The 22,471-nt window shown below is 43.9% G+C and overlaps 1 protein-coding gene across 4 annotated transcripts in view; it reads left to right on the top strand.

Moving 5' to 3' along the window:
• tshz1 (teashirt zinc finger homeobox 1) overlaps window positions 1-19,534 on the top strand; it is a 36,163-nt gene extending 16,629 nt beyond the window's left edge. For all 4 annotated transcript variants that reach the window (XM_031585944.2, XM_031585941.2, XM_031585942.2 and 1 more), the window contains one exon: window positions 14,949-19,534. In XM_031585944.2, coding sequence (XP_031441804.1) covers window positions 14,949-18,388 — 3,440 coding nt within the window. In that variant the 3' untranslated portion in view covers window positions 18,389-19,534. The remainder of the gene's footprint in view (window positions 1-14,948) is intronic.
• Window positions 19,535-22,471: the final 2,937 nt, after the last annotated feature.

Below are 22,471 nucleotides of genomic sequence, written 5' to 3'. Positions count from 1 at the left end.
AAACTCTGATGTATCACCGACAGAAAAGACATATTATTGACAAATCACCACTTAAGCAATAGTGTTCTTTTTAGAGAATGATAACATGAAGATCATTTCCCCATTTAATTATTTGTTTTGGGCTGTAGTTGGCTTAAAAGGCTGTCTTGTGTAAACCTGAAAATGTAGGCATAATACATCCATGTTTGCGCAGTGTTTGTATAACTACCACACAACTCGTCTGAGTTCTTGTGCTGCCTCTGTGTCGGCTACCAAACCAGTCAAAAGAATGCCTGCCGCGGGTGTCTTCCTCCTTCAAAAGTCTGTTGGGTTTTTCGGGAGCAGCTTTGTCATGGGATTGTTTCAGGTTATTTATGGCGGGGACGTTATTTTTCTGCCCAGCGTGAAAGAACTCTGGTGAGGCTTCCTTCACAGTCACAGAGGACGGCCTGACACCAAGCAGTAACTGTCAAGGTCTGAGGGTGCTGTTAACTTCTTTACTTTCAGATGACCTTTTGGGAGCCCTCTTTAGATGCCCTCAATGCCTCTTTCCCTGAGGCATGTACTGTTAGTATTCAGAGATAATTAAGCAAAGGTCTACATTAAACATAGGTAGAAAGACGTAGGTAGAAAGACATAGCTATAAAGTTTGTATTTCACCACAGTGTGGTATAGAGTTCATGAGCTAGATACATTTACTGTAGTTATGATTCATAGGAAATAAATACATAGATCACCTTTGCGAACGCATTTACAGTGTATTTGGAACAGAGCGCATATCTGAAGGGTTTTTTTCAGAGGAAGGAAAGAACAGATTCTGGCTGTGTACATGTGTGGGTGTATTTGTGTGTGTGTTATATTTACGTGTTTATATTCGTGGGTTTATGTATGTGTGCGTCTGTGTGTATCAATTTGTTTACATGTGCATCTCCATGCCTGTAGGTGTGTTTGTATGTGTGTACGTTTATATATGTTTTTGTGTGTGTGTGTGTGCTTGTGTGCATTTAGGAGTGTTTGTTTGTGTGTGTGTGTCTGTGTGAGTGTGTGTGTATGTGTGTCCCTGCATGTATCCGTGTGTTTTTCTGCGGTGTTACAAGCTGACGGCCCTGTGAGCTACAGTGAGTGCTGACGGTACGGTGCAGAGGAGAGCTGATTGATGGGTATTGTGCAACCAGACTCAGCTAGACAGAACTGGTGAGGTCGTGGCCTGAGAAGGGAGTTTCTTTGTGTCCTCCTGCCCTCTCTCTCTCTCCCTCCCTCCCTCTCTCGCACTCACCACTCACCACACACACACACACACACACACACACACACACACACACACACACACACACACACACACACAGGCACGCACACACACACACACACACACACACACACACACACACACACACACACACACACACACACACACAGTTTAAATCATTTTTCTGCTGATCATCTTCCTTTAATGACCTAGCTCTGTTTAGTTTGGGGTTTGGGTTTGTCCTGTTCACATGTTCCCTCATCTGCAGGCTTTGGATGGATTATGTGCTAGTATTATTTTCTAAAGTTTTATTTTCTTTCCAAAAATAGCCCAAAACTGTACAATAAAAACAGTGTAATAATAACATGTAGTTTATAGCGTTTTAACCTTGTTTCAAGAAAAACCAAAAACACGACTTAAAGATTATTGTCTCTGTGAATCACTTCCAATCTACCGATTGGAGCTCTAAAGATAATTTCTCAGGGGTGAATGGATTCTTTTTCACTCAGATATTCCTCTACATTTATGGCCTGACCCAGTGGAAATGGGTGGCAGTGAGGGCACTGAAGTACTCCGAAGCCAAACTGATTTTTTTTTTGTTGCTTTGCTTTGCTTTTCTTCCCCTCCTCTCATCTCGCCTTCAGTGTGAGGGTGATTTATTGTAATTATCCATCGTCAGGGTCATCTATCAACTTGTTGTTGCTAGGCAATGGGAGCAGCTGCTGTTTGAGAGAGAGAGAGAGAGAGTGTGTGCCTGTGTGTGTGTGTGTGTGTGTGTGTGTGTGTGTGTGTGTGTGTGTGTGTGTGTGTGTGTGTGTGTGTGTGTGTGTGTGTGTGTGTGTGTGTGTGTGTGTGTGTGTGTGTGTGTGTCTGTGCATGTTTCCTGGATGAGAGTATCACATAGGCACAGGACTCAGGTAATGTCTCAGATGAAGAGCTCTCTTTTGTGCTTATCTTTACGTCAGTAAAATAATTCAACCCAACCCACCCCCTTCAATAAAAACATGGTGGATGTGTTTGCCTGTCCTGATGGTGTTTTGGCTTGTTTTTGCTGCACTGCACAGCTTCACAGCCTGGTCACGGGACACGGAGCATACAGTAAGCAGCAACCGTTTTGTCGTTAGTATCTGTTCAGACAAAGGTTTTTGCTTTGTCTAACGTGACTGTTTTGTTCCCCTTGGAACTGTAGAAGGTCCTGAAACTGCCCAAGACAAGGCATGGGCTCCTTGGTTTGTAAACATAGTGAAACAAGGAATGAGTTTCTTGGTTTGTGAAAACAGCAAATAAAAAGATAGAGAAGGAAAGAGAAAGTGAATTTCCACAATGTGGAGTAGATGGGGTTGGGCTCTGGTGCTTATGATATAATGGCCATTGTCTCACGGGCGAGCCGCCCCCACTCTCACAGTGAGCAAGAGGTGATTTATTGACTGCGCCGGTCATCATGGCGGCACATACTGTAGCTGGCTCTCAGGGAACCTGGACAAACACTGAACGAGACACGAAACGAAAAGAAATGAGCGAGAATGAGAGACAAAAATAAGCTTGAATAAAAAGAGGTGCAGAGCTGAGAGGAGAAACAAGGTAGATGTTTCAACACTGCAGGAAAGGGCTGTACAATGGAGAGATTTGTGTGAGGTTAAAAGAAAAAAATACATTAACATAGCTTGTTGTGCAAAGACATTTTTTTTTACATTTACATTTTTGTTATCTTCAGATGTTCTGTCCTCACGATGTCTTGGGTTACATGTTAGCGTTAGCTTAGTCACTAGACCATCCTTTATTTCAAAGCCTGAAGGCTCAAAGACATCCTCATTTCCTTCGCTGTGCTGCTGACTCCCCTCTGACATGTTTTGTGGAGATCTTATTAGGTGCCTGATCACTTGAAGTTAATGGAATTCGACAGGGTAGTGGAGTTTGGGCTGGTTCCAAGCACCCTCAAACTGATCATGATAGCTGCCTCTGCTCCTTGACAGGGCCAAAGAACCCGCATATCTTTGGAATGAGTTTAGTTGAAAGGTGGAACAAAGTGAGATAGTGCAGCCGTTTCTACATGCAAAGAGTGCCATGTTTCCTAAGACAGTAAAGTGTGAGGACACATAGAAGTACAGGATTAGTTGTGTTGGTAAATGTGTATGAGGAGTTTATAGTGAGAAGTCACTGGGGTCATGTATATTGATAGTACATTAAAACATTCATATTAGTGAAGCAGGATTTTCTGTTTGCGTGTGTGTGTGTGTGTGTGTGTGTGTGTGTCTGTAAGTGTGTGTGTGTCTGTGAGTGTGTGTGTGTGTGTGTGTGTGTGTGTCTGTGAGTGTGTGTGTATGTGTAACTTGTTGATTTTGTAACCCGACAGACCTTTAAAAGTATGCGTTCCCCATGCAGGTGCACCACTTTAAAAAGAGTCAGATATGAATGACTGGTTTTGGCGCGGTAATCCATCACTTTAACTACGATGGTCACGGGATCAGTGAGTGAAACCTCCCCTGAATGTCTCTCAGCAGAAAGTGAGAGGGTTGTGGGCCTCCAGAGCCATGGACTATTCGAGGAGAAGTTGGTCTAATTTACATTTGACCAAAAATACAGGGTTGCAGCTCCTCCGCTAAGCTGGCACAACATAAAAGAATGAGCCACCCCATTACGGCGTGTTTGTTTCCTCAGGGCTTTTGTGTGTTTCTTATCGAAGGCCTGGCTCGAGTTTTGCATTTCAGCACAGTTGTGCTCTCCGATAGGGTCTGACTACGTGTCGTCCAAGCGAGGGGAAAGAGAAAAATGAATTGCATCGATTTTTAGCAAACGCAATCAATTGATCCCTTTGCCAGATTGCGGGAGCTACACACTGGTTTGTTTCACGGAGCCGCAACCTCTATGTGTGAATTCATTTATTTCATCTATCCATCTCGATGAAAGCAAATGTCAGGGCAGCATAAGCTATAATAGCCTTATGTGGTGTTTTTTAAATGTAATTTAACTGGTTCACTAAATAAACTCCACACTGTAGGCTATAAACAGAACACTAGCCTCTCTACGGTATAAAAAAAGAAAGAAAGGACAAAAACAAAAGCAAACAGCAGGGGCTTAGCTTACTGGTGTGACTGTGTGACAAATGTGTATGTTAACTCTCTATTGTAGTTTCCTTATCGCTCAGCTGGTTGTGCGTAGGGCCAACAATGTCAAGGTCAAGGGTTTGATTTCCACGGGGACAACAGTACATACACTGAAGTATGTATGCAGTCGCTGCACTGTAAATCACTTAGAGGTATCTACAAAGTGACTCAAATGTAAATCATGATTAATTGATCCAGCTTGAAGGGTTGGCTCGCAAAGCAAGTCGTTATTTAATGCTTTTACCACCAGACTCCGTCAAAGATGCTTTAAATCTATTGATAAATGCAATTGATTTGTACAGGGCATCCGTTACAGGTGACAGTAATACACTTGAGTGAAAAGGTTAATGATATGCTTTAAAATGGAATATGGAATATGGTGCTCAGATTACTTCTATACCCTCCTTGCCATAAATTGTAAATGTGCAGTTCACAAGCAACAAGTGGAGTTGTTTTTCATGTAGAAGTAGGACGTTAAGATTTTTTATATTTTAATGATATTCTGGAAACAATTCCTCCCTGTGGCAATTGTTACTGGAAACTGAAATCAAGACCTGCCCACCACATTTGAATTGTATTTCTGTAGCTGCCATAATTTAAATGCCCTCGTTGTTGATGTGTCTTTACTTAGAGATGCACAAGGCCAAAACTCTGGAATGTGAAGGAGATGCAGTAGGTTTTTTGTATCCAGAAAAGTGTCTTATGGAAGTTGTGGCATCAGACATGACAACTCACGCCATCCAAACATGTTGATCAAGAGTGCAAGAGCATCAATCATAAAGCAATCTTCTTAACTGTCTGCTCCATACTCCACTCTCATATAGGGTCATTTTTACAAAGGATTCAAAATAGCAAAACTCCGAGACTCACGGCGAGTGACTCCTGCGAGGGAGCCAAGAGTCAGGGTCATTGGTCAACAGCTTGGCAGCTACTGGGAGCAACGTGTCATCACACCACGCGGCTTTGTCTGAAACCGCAGTGTTCTCAGCGGTGCGGGAGGAGCCCAGACAGGCTTAGATCACCCCCCTAGAGCTCAGCCATCGCGGGGTAGTTTGAACTTACAGGTTGTCAGTGCTGTCACCTGGTGTGCGGTCATGGTCTGGAAGACAAAACACAACTGACAAGTTATGAAGCGAGCCCTATTTGAAATACGGACACTTGTGGCACTCTTGGGTTGCTGGTCCAACGCATGTCCTAGCCCTAGCCGTAGCCCACTGTGCAAGTTTGTGTGTGTGTGTGTGTGTGTGTGTGTGTGTGTGTGTGTGTGTGTGTGTCTTGTCTCACGTTGTTATAGTTTTCAGACATTTCACCTGAACTCATCTATTGTACATTTTATCAACGATAAACTCAAAATAAATGTGGTGCAGTGATGATGCTGAGAGTATTTAGCGTCACTACCACCTAATGAATGAAATCGCAAAAACTATAATCGGAGTCTACTGGTGTGGTTTTCTGGTGCCTGAATGTTTTTATTAACTGCTCTTAAAATAAAAACTTGTAGATAGACAATAATTGAACGTGTATTCACTACATCAGAATGGGTGGTATTTGAGATGGTTTTGTAACACCATAAATTAAATAATTATTAAAATACATCATGAACCATAAAGATTTTTTTATTTAATAAAACTGTTTGCAGGCTGAAATGAAATAATGAATAACTCCTTGGTGTTGCGCATATATAGAAATAGATTGAATGTTATTAACATGGGCGTATATTTTTTACACATTTATTCATTTGCAAATTGAATATCAGTTCACAGCCATCATAGTTTACTGAACAGAAAACGAATGCCAACAACCTAATTACAAATATAACCTTGCTTTTTCAAATGAAATCACAGCTCTTCAATTCGATTCTTTTCCAAAATCAGCATGATTAATCAGTGACCCTCGACTAGCATTAACCATTAAGACAGTAACCGGTCCCAGTTTAACACACTCCAGGCTAGGATCCTCAGACCAGCTGGCAAGCTCACCCTTCCTCCTCTTCCCAACCCCCCTCCCTTAGGTACCCATCTTGCTCTTAATAATCAGCTGAGGTCATTCATTATTCAACAATCACAGTGATATAAGCATTTCCGAGTCGCATGTGATGATAGCTGAAGGGTGCTTTGCGCTGTTTGGGATGCTAATGTCTCGCGGTGGTCTGGTGTCCGCTTCCTAGCGCCACCCCACAACCCCACCCCAGCCCTCCCCCTTTCTGTTGCTGGTTGAATGCGGACGGGCTGGTGGCGGCCTTGCTTCACTCTCTGGGCGTGCTGTCACCTCTCTTTTGTGGTCGGCTCGCCATTGTTTGAAGCTAATGCAAAACGCACTGTCTATATGACCCATTTTAGCAGTCCATTAGCATAATTTGGCTGTCGCGTGGCCACCAAGTTAATGTACTTGCAAATGACAGGGAAAGTGTATTAGACGACCTTAGGGTTTTTTAAAAATTAAATGACAAAATAGGCCACGCTTTGCATAAGTGCAGCCCTCTTTCTCTGGTGTGTGTGTGTGCGTGTGCGTGTGTGTGTGTGTGTGTGTGTTTGTGTGTGTGTGTGTGTGTGCGTGTGCGTGTGTGTGTGTGTGTGCATGTGTGTGTGTGTGTGTTTCGCCAGTGCAAGGAGTGTTATAATTGGGCTTTATTTATGTATACTGTCTTACTTTTGGGTGAAACATTTGACATTGTTACTGTGTGAATGCAGTGTCCTGAATATGGCTGGAAATGTTTTCAAGCTTTATTCACCATACAAATGAATGAGAAATGTTCTTGTTATTTTTAACCATTCATTAATCATAATAGCCTAAGTGGTGAATGATTGGACATTGATAGTTAGCTTCATCTCAGGAGGCAGTTTGAAATTATGGAGTTGCCACCTCTGAATAGGTATTATTTACTAAAATATGTATATTTATTCTACTTGTATTTGTGTTTTTAGTTTTAAGGAATATGACATTGTCACTTGAAGGGCCTAATCCTTTTGGCTTAACTTGAGAGAAGCTTTTTTGGAAAAGAAAACAAAAGAAAAGAAAGGCATAAAACAAATTGAAAAGAAAGAGAAAAGAAAAAAAGAATGCAAGCAAGCACACAATTTTGGGGGGAAACTTACTCTTTTTGAAGCCAGGAGACAGAACCTCTGTGCTGCCAGACCCCTCTGCTAATTGAGCGCTGGATGAGACAGAGAGAGTGGAGCTGAATTAAGCACTAGCCCTATTTAGGGGTTCTGGATGCAGGGGAAAAGGTGAACTTGAACATTTTAGACATATCCGTAGGGAATATTTGTGACTATAATAAATATTCATGAATGTTATTATATCTTGGAAGTACCAAATCGGAAATGAAAACATCATCTAGTGTTTTCCTGGATTTTTTTTGCAAGGATATTATTGTTGGCCAAAAGCTATTAAAATAAGTTTATGAATAAGTCCAATATAACCATCAAACTCTCTTTTGAAGTAGTGTGTCATTTCTCTATGAAAGGGGTGATCTGTTCGATTTACTGTGACAGTTTAGGTGACTGTCATTTGACTTGTATCTGTTTGGATTTCCTTGTCGGACCAAGATTTCAGTCATGTCTAATTTCGAGCTGTGCACAACCACACTAATCACAGAACTGATACCGGGAGAGGAAAAACAAATTGTCATCTTCTGACTGGCTGAGAAATGAAGGGGATTTGAATGGCTTTGTTTGGGTTGGCCTTTTTGCCTCTCTTCAAATCTAATATGTGGTGTAGCCTCATTTAACCCCTCGAAAATCGACACAGAAATGCATCCTTAAAATATCATTAGAATTCTGCTGAAATTCCCATAATGCATACATAGAGATGTGCAGGACCTGCTATATGTGGCACACAACAGTCATTCTTTTGCATACTCACAGCCATTTTGTGTTTCTGCGTTGCTATGACGTACTGATGATCCTGCATATGGCGCGGGCATGTTGTGTGCGGTCTGTGCCACAGCGGCCTTCCGTGGGAGCCGCTTCAAGCGTGGTGCTTTGGGTTTTCTGGAGCGAACAGGAGTACCACACAGTGATTCTGCCGGGCCCTGGAGGTATCTCGCCATCTGGCCCATTATTCCAGGAGGGAGAGAGAGTCGGGGGTGTGTTGGGAGGGGGGGTTGGGGGTGGTGGTGGGTGTGTAGCCTGGTACGCTTTTACAAGTCCGGTTAAGGAGGCAAAGCAGATATTAATTTAACGCACCCTCTCGACGGCATCCACACTAACACAAATCACTGTCAGCAGGTAACGAGCGGTGGGCCGGGCCCATGTGAAGCGCAGCCGGCCCCGGACATCAAAGGAGCCTTTTGTTTAGCCTGTAATAAAGTTCGATGCATCTCGGAGCCAGAGTGGTCTAACGGCAGCCGAGGCAGAGAAAGAGTCCCCTCCGTGGAGTGATCAAAAACAAAAGAGCCCGCTCAAAGACAAAAAAGAAAAAAAGAAAAAGAAAACAGAAGAGGCTCTCTCTCTCTTTTTAGTTCGTACTAGGGTTTGTAACCGGAGGGGAGGAAGTGGACCAGACACGACTCACGCCGGGCAGGGAGCGTTTTATTTAAAAGTCTAATCGCGATGCGCAAACAGATAGCTATTTATTGGCACCTGAACAGCTTATATTGTTTCGGAGGTCTGTGAAAAAGCACAGTGTTAAGACATGCGCATGTTTTCCTCTGCCGGGGCCTCGTCTCTGGCTGCGCTTCTCCGACTGTCGAGGCAGAGAGTTAATATAGCTGCCTGGGAGCCGTCAGGGCAGACAGCATCGCAACCAAAACTCCACATTAGCCAGTCAGAGAGGGGGAAAACAGACTCTCACACACACACACACACACACACTCAGACAGACATACATAGACACATGCGCATCCTCAGACACACGCATACACTTGCCGCAAACGCAGCCGGCGCAGAGATTGCCGCATTCCCACTGACATGCCGTGCATTATCATAATTGGCTTTTCTACATGATAGGACAGAGGAAATAATAATGTCATTTTATTTACAGCCCTTGAGAGTGTCCCCGGCGAGCGGCCCTTCGCCGGCGCCCCTGCACCGCACCGCGCCACGCCACGCCACGCAGGTCAAATGACATCTTTTGATCAGGCCTGTCCAATGCCATCACAGCTGAGTGGCGTGGAGTGGAGGCATGGTGACAAAGCGAATCTAGCGGAAGGCAATGGGGCTGCCAGTTTTCCCATTAAAATCCCCCCTCCGACTAAGCAGGGGCCTCGGCCGCACCAAACCACTCCGGTCCCGCCAAATCAGGGGGAAGAGAGAGCCAGCTGAATTGGGTATTAGCGCTACAAATGACTGCCATGATTGGCTTGCGCGCGCCTGCAAACCAAAATAAATAAATACGGATGTGTAGCGGAGAGGGGGAGGGGAGGAGAGGAGCAAGATGGCAAGTTGCATTTGGGCCAGGGCATAGCCTATCACATTTTCTATTCTGTTCTCTCTCTCTCTCTCTCTCTCTCTCTCTCTCTCTCTCTCTCTCTCTCTCTCTTTCTCGCTCTCTCACACACTCTCTTTTCCTGTCTCTCTCTCTCTCTCTCTCTCTCTCTCTCTCTCTCTCCTTCGCCTTTTCTTTCTTTTCCTGTTATGGTTTATGTAGGGTTGACACCAGCCAAATGGCTTAGCCCTACAAGTCAGACACTTTTAGAGATCTAACTGGCAGATCCATTGTGGGAGGGTAAAAAGAGAGGGAAGGTGGGAAAGAAAGGGACCGGGCATAAATACAGAGCGACTGCTTCATGGGCACATTATGGAAATGGCAGCGCTTGGGAAAGTGCTGCTTCTCTCCCCACATACCCCCCGCCCCCCCGTCCCCCCACCCTAATTTATTTGAGGCAGATGCCCTGACACAATTGTTGAGTTTCAAGATTTCCCAGAGAGCCTTACAAAGAGCTTGTTTCTGTTCTGGCATGTTCAGTAACATGAAGTGTTTGATGGTCCTCAGCAGAAGACTGAAAACCTTCCCTATGGCTGTTTGTTTGGGCAAAAAAGAAATGGGTCCATTGGCATGAAATGATCTCTATAAAATCAGAAGATAATTGTTTTTTAGTTACACATACTATTTTTACATCCACAATTGCGTGCTGTGAGGCTTTGTGTTTTTCATGCTTTGTTTACATGAATGTTTCAAGTCTTTGTTTATACCCTTTTTATCACATTATGGACATTTGCATGTAATGTGCACATTGTGTGTGTGTGTGTGTGTGAGTAACTGAGTAAGTGAGAGAGAGAGAGAGAACATTTTCATCCTGTCAACAGCTATGCGCAAGGTGGCTTTGTTCATGATTTTAGAGTGTATGTGTTTGTGTGTGTGTGTGTGTGTGTGTGTAATTGGAGGTAGGGGTTTGTGTCCACTCGATCTCACGTGCTGGTGACATTGTGACAGTGCGGCCTGCTCTCGTCTCCCTAGCCGTGTCACCTGCCAGCGCCTCAGCAAGCCAACAGCATCAGCAGACCTGAGTGCAGATGGCCTGGCTGTCCTTGTGCAAGACACACACACACACACACACACACACACACACACACACATGCACACACAAACACAGACATCCAACACGTGCACACTTTCACATACAGAGACATACCCACATGGACATGCACACTTTCACACTCATTCATACACACACACATACTCTTACATGCACACTCACTTACTCACACACACACACACACACACACACACACACACACACACACACACACACACACACACAAAACACCAAATGAAACAAATAAACACACAGAAGCAGACATGCACATGTACACACACACACACACACACACACACACACACACACACACACACACATTCTCAGAGAGCAGGTTTCGTCTTGGCTAGCTTTGTTGCCTGCTGGTTGAACCCCCATGCTGTTGAACACACATGCTGTTTAGCCGTAGTTAAACTCACAGTCACTCACTTTTTTGTGATAGTGTGGGTTTAATTTTGACTACCAGTTCAAACGTCTGTCCTCCATCCATCACTCCCCCCCTTTCACCGGTAAACATAAGCCACCCCCAACCCTAGTCATTGTTCAAATTGATGCTTAAAAGCATTGGCTCAATTCAGAATGTCAGCAGTCAAATCTTCTGATTGGGTTATTAGAGGAGAGTGCCGTTTTGATCGTCTCGGGGGTTTTGACGCAGATGGCAAAAAAAAAATTGCCAGGCCGTTTCTTTTTTTTTTTTTTGCGCATGCCAATCTTTTGGACACTGACACACAGATACTGACGCCCCTCAAGAATGTCACGTCAAGGCCTGCATGACAAGATGGACTCATTTTAGTGTCAGGTCTTTTTTCAGTGGAGCCTCATCTCTCCCCTCTCTCTCTCTCTCTCTCTCTCCCTCTCTCTCTCTCTCTCTCTCTCTCTCTCTCAACCCACACTATCTAGTAGAGAGGCATTAGTGGGGGAAAATCTTTCTCTGCCTCATTTTTTCCCCTGTTGTTGTTTTAATGTGATAAGCTGTCATACGTGTGGTGGACTTGAGGGAATTATCGGTGCTTCAGAACCGCTGAACCAGACGTGACGTGTACGTGTCTCCCGGAGACGATACAGAGGGGAGGATTATCCGTCCGACAGTTAATATCATTTATTTTGATGCGCTCTCTGCATTATCGTTTGCGATTTATGAGAGAGCATGATTGATTATGTCACAGTCTGAAAGTTCTCTTGCCTCAGTTGGATAGTTAGAAGTTGATTTCCTTGAAGGATAAATACAAACACACACACACACACACATACAAACGCACACACATTAGGGCATTGGACGTCCATAAGGACAGTGAAATATGATTTCCAAACGCAAGTGGAGGCAACAGAAGCATACACTTAATGACATGGAATAAACAAATAAGTGAATATTTTAAGAACATACATATGTAAATGCATATGTAAACTGACACTTCTTATACACACACACACACACACACACACACACACACACACAGAATGTTACAGACATTAGAGTAAGGTATTACAGACATTATTGTGAAGGTACACCCACTCCGAGCGAGAGTACACTCACACACCCACTCCCGGCAGTAAATGCGTCCCTACAAACATCAGGTATCATGTCCAGTCAGATTAGGGTATGGTGAGCAGTGCTCTGCTTGAAGCTGACAGCACATCTGCTCCGTCAGAGGAGACTGATGCTGGCGTCTCGTACAGGCGTAGCGCGGTGGCAGAGAGAAGATGAAGGGGGAGAAGTGCCGTGGAGCTACTGTCTCCCCCTTTCTCTCTCTTTCGCTACCTCCCCCCCCTTCACACACACACCTCCTCTTTCCTCTTCCATCTCTCTTTTTCTGCCTACCCCCTCCCCCTCCCTCTGACTCTCCCGTCTTTCTCTCTCTCTTCCACCTTTCTGTCTGGATTTTCTTGACTTCCCTCTGTCCTAATATCTCTCAATGTCCTTTCTTGTAACAACCAACCCCCCCCCCCCCTTTTCTCTCTTCTTGCTTGTGTACTCTTTTCTATTTCCTGTTCCCTGATTGTCTCATTCCATTTCGCTCATAGCAAATATGTTTGCAGCATAGCAACTTAAGGAATACGTGCTGTCTCTACGTGGGATCAAAATGGCGGAAAAAAAGAACACTCACAAACATCCCCAGGCAATATGAGAGCATAGTTTTTCTTTTGCATTTGTTTTGTGTGTGTGTGTGTGTGTGTCTCTCTCTCTCTCTCTCTCTGTGTGTGTTGGATCTGCTGTTACTACAGCCTCAAACATGACAGCCATTTAAAGTATACACTGATGTGGATGAACGTCCACTGCTCGTGGCACGCAGAGTTAAATCTGAATGTTCATCATTAAGCACTTTGTTCCATTGCCCTAAGTGCGCTAAGGGGACCAGTGTGTTCCACCTTAATGTTTTGGCCGTTTGGCTGCAGCATGAAAGTGGCCCCATTCTTCCCCTGTTGGCGCCAGTACAGAGAGACTCTGAGCAGGAGCGGACTTCCTTTGGTCATTTTTAATGGTCTGTTTTCCTATCGATAAATCCAGTCATGACATTTAGAGCTTGTATCATTTTGATCTAATTTCTTCGTTTTACAATGCCTCTTGACTTGTGTTGTATGAGTGGGCTGAAATCGAATGGCACATTATGCTTATTATGCAGAGTTCTGGGTTTTTAAGCTTCTAGGAGAATTGCTGAACGTTTTACAGGGGACAGAGTGAGGCCTATCACTCTATATTGGAAATAAGTATAGACGTGGGATGGAAGAGCACCCACACAGAATGTTAGAGTTTAGACTACACTTTCCCTCATCTTCCCTCGTTCCCCACGTCTTATCCCTCTCTCTTTGTTCTGCCCAATGGCGACTTACAATCTGGCCAGGTCATAGTCTATTATGTCTGTTGCCCTTTTCTCCCTCTCCCTCTGTCTCTGTCTTTCTCTCTGTTCCTCCCTCCCTCTCTCTCTCTCTCCCTTACCTCCCTCTCTCTTTCAATCCCTCTCGGGCGCTGCCAAACACTCAACTCCCCGAGATTTAGTGCGGCACGGACCGTGACAACACGACATGTCATTTCCACTCGCGTCTCGCTGCGACACTCGGTGCGAAGCTTCCGCTCCCACTGCCAGCTCCACTCCAGCGGGCGCTGAGCGGCGCGTCCCTGGCAGTGGCTCAGCTGCAGCCTCGCTCTCAGAACAAGCCTAGAGTTGAGTGGCACTGTGGCAGGGGAAACTGGATCAAAGTCAGACACAGCCTGTGCCCTCTAACTGCAGGAGAGAGGGAGAGAGAGAGAAAGGGGGAGAGAGAGAGAGAGGGAGTCAGAGGGTTTATAGGTACATGGAGAGCACACTGAGTGAAATACCTTCAAATGAGTTATGTTGATGTAGAAGCTCCTGATGCTATCTTTTAAGAAAAGGCGGCACGTTTCACAGAAGAGAAGATAGGGTTGTAGACAGTGTGTCTGTGGTCAATATCTTTGCAAACATTCTGTAATAGCAATGTGTAATCATAGTTAAACATAGCTTTTTATATGTTTAAGAAATGGCTTTTATCTGTATAAAGATTTGCATTTGATGAGTTTAGCTTGATTAGCTTACAGCCAAATAGCTGTATTTATGTAGGTATTTAAGTCCTTGTCCGTCAAGTTTAGTTTTGCTCTTGTGCTTTCTTTTTGCACCCAGGGTGGATTTTTATGTATGGATGCCTTTGCCCTTGCTGAGCAGGAAGGTTCGATAGCTTTGTTAGTCTGCGCAGTGGAGGGTACTATCTATCATAGTCAAGATATGGATGTTTGCCACTTTATAATTGCAAACCAGTGTCCTCTACCAGGACTATTGACAAAAATTCCTTTAGAGTCATTACACCACGCCACATAAACACAGGCACCCATGCAAGGGCACTTACTCTCGCTCTCGCACACTCACACATGCACAGCGAACATAAACGAGCAACGAACCCCTGTAAAATACTCATCAATACTATAAAGCGTTTATTCTATTATTACTCCTGTCACTCTTAATTTTGTTGAGAGTTGTAAGCTCTGATATCTGGGCTTCCACAATTTGGATATTCATAGATGTACAAAAATGATGATATTGATATGATTTATTTCTAATTCCATTATGAGGTACTTTTTGGTCTTGTTATGAAGATAATTCATTTCAGCTCTTATTTGTCTGTTTTGTAGCGTACGGGCCTGAGGATGAGCTCAAGGACGGCAACCCTGACGAGGAGCACCTGCAGGATGACGGTCTCTCCCTGGACGGGCAGGACACCGACTACCCCTGCACTGAGGAAGAGGACGGCAGGGATCAGCTGAGCTACCAAAACTCCCCTCTCAGCAACGGCACCAACCCGGACGCCGGGTACGGCTCACCCCTCAGTGACGCCAGTGAGCAGCTCGTTGACTTCAGGAGCACCTCCTCCAAAGATGGCGGCAAAGACAAGGAGGCTGCTGAGGATATGGAGGCCGAGACAGGGCTCTCCCTGCAGGACAGTCTGGCCCAGATGAAGGCCATCTACGCCAACCTGATCTCGGACGCTTCCTGGTCCAGTATCACTCAAGACATCTTAGAAAATGTGCAGGTGGCAGCTGGAGACAACAGCAACAGCAACAGCAACAGTGTGGCCAGCAGTGTCAAAGAAAGCAGCAGTGTAGCTAACAATGTTAGCAACAGCAGTGCTAGCACCAGCAGCTGCAGTGTGACAAACAACACAAACACTGACACACCTAACACCACTGCGAGTGCCCCCGCAAGCAACAACAGTGGCAACATAGCCAGCAGTGCTACTGGAGGTATTACCTATGACTGGCACCAGGCAGCCCTGGCTAAGACCTTCCAGCAGAACCCTTATCACCTACTGCCAGAGCCGAGTCTCTTCAGCACAGTGCAACTCTACCGCCAAAACAACAAACTCTTTGGACCAGTGTTCACTGGCGCAAGCAAGTTTAGGTGCAAGGACTGCAGCGGGGCTTATGACACGTTAGTCGGCCTCACTGTCCACATGAACGAGACTGGGCACTACCGTGACAACAACAAGGATAAAGAAGAAGACCACGGAAAGAAATGGTCCAAGCCGAGGAAGCGGTCTCTTATGGAGATGGAAGGCAAGGAGGATGCCCAGAAAGTGCTTAAGTGCATGTACTGTGGCCACTCGTTTGAGTCTCTGCAGGACTTGAGCGTCCACATGATCAAAACAAAACACTACCAGAAAGTGCCTCTCAAAGAACCAATGCCTGCTCTTACAGCAAAGCTCATACCCCCTAACAAAAAGCGAGCTTTTCATGACTTTGTGTCCCCCTGCTCACCTGAATCTGTTACTAACACACCATGTGTTCCTCTGGCAGAGAGCTCCAAAGACCAGAAGATTACTAACCCATACGTCACTCCCAACAATCGATATGGCTATCAGAATGGTGCCAGTTATACCTGGCAGTTTGAGGCGCGAAAGGCCCAAATTCTCAAATGCATGGAGTGTGGAAGCTCCCACGATACATTGCAGCAGCTAACAGCCCATATGATGGTGACTGGGCACTTTCTGAAAGTCACCAACACAGCTTCAAAGAAGGGGAAGCAACTTGTGTTCGATCCTGTTATCGAGGAAAAAATTCAGTCTATACCCCTCCCACCCACCACCACACGTCTACCAGCTCCCAATCTCAAATCGCGACCTGATTCACCCAAGCAGTCATCTGCCACTGAAGAAAAGAAGATCCATCTTGAGGAGAAGCCTGATGTGACAAATGAATCAGAAAGAAAATCTGGACCTGAGAAAAAGATCAAAGAGGAGAAAGAAGATGACTTGTCGGACAAAGTAGAAAAGACAGATAAGTCAGGCCATTTTAAGTATCTCAGAGAGGAGGACCTTGACGACTCTCCCAGAGAGGGCTTAGATATCCTCAAATCTCTGGAGAATACTGTATCCTGTGCCATCAATAAGGCCCAGACAGGGACACCCACGTGGGGAGGGTACCCGAGTATTCATGCTGCCTACCAGCTCCATGGTGCATTGAAATCCTTCCCTGCAGTGCAGAGTGTTCACATTAAACCCACCTTCAATGCCAACAGCTTAAAGCCACTAGCATCAGACATAAGCAACCACATACATTCTCCCTGCAGCCCATCCCCACCTCTCAACCATAAGAATAATGTGTTGGCCATGGAAGAACTAGTTGAGAAGGTCACAGGTAAAATACCCCCAAAGAAGGAAAGGGAGAACAGGCACTCTGATTCAAAAGCTAACACAAGCTCAACAAAGCCATCTCTGCTTGTGACAACAGATAAGAAACCTGTTACTCCTTCTGAAGACTTTGTCAAACCAGTTAAGAATGGGACATTAGAGAAGAAGCAGGAACCTCTAAGTCGTGAGGAGGGTCGCAAGGAAAAACAATTCAGCAGTGTCATCAAAAACGGGTCAGAGGCAGCCAAACCACCAGTCAAAAATGGCTGCAGTAGTATGGGGATGGTCACAGACCAGTCCCTTGAACAACCTTTCATGAACCCTCTCAGTGCACTGCAGTCCATAATGAACAATCACTTAGGCAAGGCCTCCAAAGCAGTCAGTCCTTTACTTGACCCCCTGGCTATGCTGTACAAGATCAGCAACAACATGATGGAAAGTCCCATTTACAACCCTACACAGCCTGAGCAAGTGGACCTCAACAGCCACTATTCAGACTGTGATGATCAGCCCATGGATTTGACCAAATCCAAGAGCAGCAATGGGCACAACAGTAATGGAACAGCCACAGTGATAACCAACAGCAACAACAATAACAACAACAACAACAACAACTGTAAAAGTAACAGCAACAGCATCCTCAAAAACAACAGCCAGCCCATGATCACTGATCTGATCAGTGAGGTTTCATCCCCGTTGCGGGAAAATGCCCTGATGGACATCTCTGACATGGTGAAGAATCTTTCAGGCCGGCTTACGCCAAAGTCTTCCGCACCGTCCTCCATTTCAGAGAAGTCGGATGTGGACGTGAGTGCTTTCGAGGACACTCTGGAGGAGCTGACTCCAATTCATAAAAGGAAAGGCAGACAGTCCAACTGGAACCCCCAGCACCTGCTCATCCTCCAAGCCCAGTTTGCCTCCAGTCTCCGGGAGACGGCAGATGGGAAATTCGTCATTACAGACTTGGGACCTCAGGAGAGAGTCCACATCTGTAAGTTCACGGGACTTTCCATGACCACCATCTCACACTGGCTGGCCAATGTCAAGTACCAGCTCAGACGCTCTGGCAACACCAAGTTCTTGAAGAACATTGACTCGGGACAGCCTTTGTTTCTGTGCAGCGACTGTGCTTCGCAGTTCAGAACTCCTTCCGCCTACATTGGCCACTTAGAGTCCCACTTAGGTTTCAGCTTGAAGGACCTTTCCAAGCTGTCTTTAGACATCATGAGGGAGGAACAGGCAGTTGCAAAAATCATCACAGACAAGACTTTCAGTGCACTCGGTTTATCAGAAGAGGACGCAAATGGCATTTTTCAGTGCAAACTGTGCAATCGGACCTTTGCCAGCAAGCACGCAGTCAAACTGCACCTGAGCAAAACACATGGCAAATCTCCAGAGGACCATCTCATCTTTGTCACAGAACTAGAGAAGTTAGAGAAAGCTTAAACAAGCGGAAGGACTGGCCACAAAGAATCATTGCACTAAAATATAATAAAGCACTGCAACTAAACTGAGTTTTTGAATCAGTCAGGCATGTATTCTGAAACTGCCTAATTGGACCTGTCTATTTTTTCTTTATTTGCTTTTTTGTATTCTATTTAAATAGTGTCTCAATGACATGCATGGTGTTTTGCGTCCTCTGTGAATACCGGTTTACCCTTTTAAGTTTAATTTCGACTCCTTGTCCTGTGCAGAAGTAGGAGAAAGTGTGTTTCAGTCCACAGGAATTTGAGGGGAAAAGTTCAAGGAAATTTGAATGTGTAATTCACTTACACTTACGAGTCATTTGGAACTAAGCCAGAACCCCTTGAATGAAGATGCATTGCAGCACTCTGTGGAAGAATGTCTGATCTTTTGTGAAGAAATGTGATGATATGGTGAAATCAGTTTGTGATCTTATATTGTTATTGTGTGATGGAAAAAGTAACTATTGGCTTAAGAATACCTGACACAACGTATATGCATTAATTCCTAATACATAAAGGGGCAAGAGCGGCAAAACGTTACACAGTTATCTGTAATTTGACATGGCTGCTTTTGTCAACAATAGTGAATTCATTTTTTAAAATCTGTTTTTACTATCGTTGTTAAATATCATTTTGTAGTAATTTTAAATATATGGTACAAGTTCTATTCTTCATGCAGTGTGCCGCTTTCATTCAAAACCTCAGCATACATGTATTGAAATGATCAACAGAAATTTCCATCATCATATCTTACCATACCATATTTGCAACATGGGAAGCTCCATATAATTTGTATGGTGTGAATTATTTTATATTGTCAATTTATATTAAAAAATAAAACCAGATGAAATATGTAAATAGATATATACAGAATATACAGAAACATTTGTTTGTATTCTCTTGAAGTACAAAGTTCATCATCTGACTTGGTTTCAAAACATGAATTCTACCACACAGTTAAGTGCATCTTTTTTGATGCGTCATGATGGTTTAAAAAAAAAAGCAATGCACATAACAGTACCTAAACAATGTTTTATCATGGAATCATGAAAGATCTTATTGATTGAAAAAAAACTTTGTTTGTCATTTCAACTGTAAAATAAAACATATTGCAGGTCACAATTAATTTTGATGTGTCAATCATGCTCTATAGGGGTCTGGTATGAAGAATATCAGTCAGAATAGCAATCCTCCTTCTCCTTGTGTCATGTAAGTTAGGAAAACTTATTTTACTCTTGGTTTGATACTTAAATATGTTTTGCACTTCTAAGTCATTTTCACATTATCATGAAATCTGACTTGAGATTACAAATACTACAGAGAATCTCCATCATACCCTCAATTGCAACCTCACTATGATATGTTTACGTATAAAATGTATACATTTGCAATCAGATGGTCGTTTTTTAAAATAAGTCAGGGATATTGTCTTTTGGAGTATGAGAAACTAGAAACATTGTTGCAGGGTTATTCCAATGCAAATGAGGATACCCATTATCTCAGATTCTATTCATAGCTGTCTGCCCAAGTGTGCGTTTTTGTGTTGCAGTGGATGGGATGTGACACAAAAGCCTAGGTAGGTAAAGAGTTGGGAATGTTACAGATAAAATGAAAACATTGAAGACTAATTACAGGTAGACAGCCTCTCTCATAATCCGGGTAATGGGATTATATCTCTTCAAATATTGACCCATATTGAGTAATACAGGCTGCTTAAATAGCACAAAGCATCAAACTAGCAGTTTGTCTTGAAACTTTGAAAGTCTCTCATGAAGTGAACTCTTCACATTTTTGTTGATGTGGAAAGAGGATATGCGAGTTCTAGGTTATTCTTGGATCACACATGATAGAGGTCTACACCTATGCATATGATGCTCCAAGGCACTTAATTAAAAAAGGCCCTGCAACCTTGCCAGTTCCTACAAACTTATTTTAACATACCTTCATAAATGCTCTGAACTCAAGGCTGTAAGTCTAGTCCAATTCATAGTCCAGGAAACAAGTGTCGTTTGACAAAAATGGAGAGGGTCTGGTGATGGCACAGCCCCTGTTCATAGTCCATCACTGATGCCAAACAGAAAGTGTAATTTCTATGCCAACTCGGCTATCTAGCTAACTAGTTACATCAATTGAATTAACTAGATCAAGTCATATTGGCCATGGAACACAGGCAGAACAATCCTGATCCTATCAATAATACAGTGATACCTCCCTGACGGTTTAAGTCGATTAAGTCAATGTGTCATCACATATGAACTTTACAGCTGCATTGCTAGCTATCTAGGATGCTAAAAACATTAACTAGCCAGATGGCCATGTCCATGTCAACAAGGCAGATTGTTCATCAAATCTCTTCTCTTCCAATCAGAGTGAGCAACAAAAACTTTCAACGTCTGCACCCTTTCAAAATTTTAGATGTACGTGACAAGATGTGCAATGCCCTAGCAAACACACATTTTGTAGCTGTCACATCATTTTTTGTTAAGCAGTACTTGTCACCTGGATTATAAATTGTCCTTAAGTCTCTGAAAAATATCATTATTGTTAATTAACTCTACGATGACTGAATCACAAAATTAAATGAAAGTTGGTATGCATCACGATTGCTTCACAGATACTGAGAGAGTGACTTGGTGACCCATAGATTTCCTTCACCGCCACTAAAGGAGGCAGTAATTGGTGTCAGCATCTCTGAGCTCGATCCCTGAATGTCGGTTCAATATCTACAATAAAAAGGGAATGATATGGTCCATGTTTTCACGTAGCAGTGGTGTTGTGGCTGTGTTTGAGTGATCTTGCACAAGTAGTCCAACCACCACAAAGTTAGCGTCTGGGATTTTACTGTTTATAAACCAACAAGATGGAAATAACTGTCTAGTTTTTCTACAGTCCTGTCACAGAGGGTTTGTGAAGGAAACTGGACAACTGATATTAGCACAGACAAGACTCGTGTAACTTTCCCTCTACATATGGGTATTTCAACATGAGATTGACACTCCATTCATTCTGCAATGCCACAAGCAAAAAATAATGCAGCAGGTTTAAGTAAGTAAGCCTGTAGATAATCTGCAGCAGATCACGTGCATTGTGAAGTCCCAAAGTTATATGTCGTTTCAGATAAACTTACATAAGGAGAGAAAGTTGCTCTGGCTCCACCATCCCTCTGCTTTTGATATCATATTGCTTAATTGGCAGACTGATGTGGACACGTATTGATTTATGTGTTCCATCAGCCGCATATGTTCCCCCAGCTGACACTTTTAGTTTTGAGACAGAGCAGAATGGGTTTCAGCAGTGGAACAGGGATTGTTAATGTTCAAAGTCCGGGTTCATTTCTCAACTTTCTGACTGCTGTCAAACGACATGACATGACGACAGGTAAAATTGAGCTACACTTGAACATATTGAGGGAAAACAAAAAAGCCTGTCAGAAGTACATAGCTGCAAACCTGAATAAATTGTGTGTGCATTTGATTGGCATGCTGTCAACGGAGCCTGCTTTTTAGAAAAATAAATACGTGGAACAAAAAAAAATAAAGACAAAAAATAAAAAAATAAAAACCTTAAGACTACATCTCGAGATGGACAGCAAGATCGTTCTGGGACGATTAGACACATCCCTCTGTAACTGACATCTGAGAGACTGTGGAAGTCGATGCCAGAAATGGTTGTCGGCCTGTCAGGAGTGAGCTGTGTTTGTTGAGATCGAAACGTCCCTGTTACTCGTCAGCTGTTGCTTGAAGAATGGAGATGTGACAAAGTCGTCTCTTTATAGAGTAATGACGGCTGACAACGGCTGTAATGGATGCGCTGTTTAATCTGAGCGCTGGGCCCCGCAAAGCTTTGTGATCGGCGCCGCCAGGAGACCTACAGGTATGTGCTGACAACCCACACGCCAGCTCATCCGTCACATTGCCGAGAGAAAACGCCTTGGAGAAAGACTTTCCCCCCAGCTACTGCCTGTCCATTTATTTGGTTGGATTCCAGTCAAACAATTTTTTGGGCATACGCCACCCAGTTCATATGGGTTAACCAAACTGCTCTGTGTCTGTATGCTTTTAGA

Source organism: Clupea harengus, chromosome 19, assembly GCF_900700415.2.
Source record: "Clupea harengus chromosome 19, Ch_v2.0.2, whole genome shotgun sequence".
Classification (NCBI taxonomy): domain Eukaryota; kingdom Metazoa; phylum Chordata; class Actinopteri; order Clupeiformes; family Clupeidae; genus Clupea; species Clupea harengus.
The sequence above is the reverse complement of the archived record's forward strand: the minus strand, read 5'-3'. Positions and strand labels throughout refer to the sequence as shown.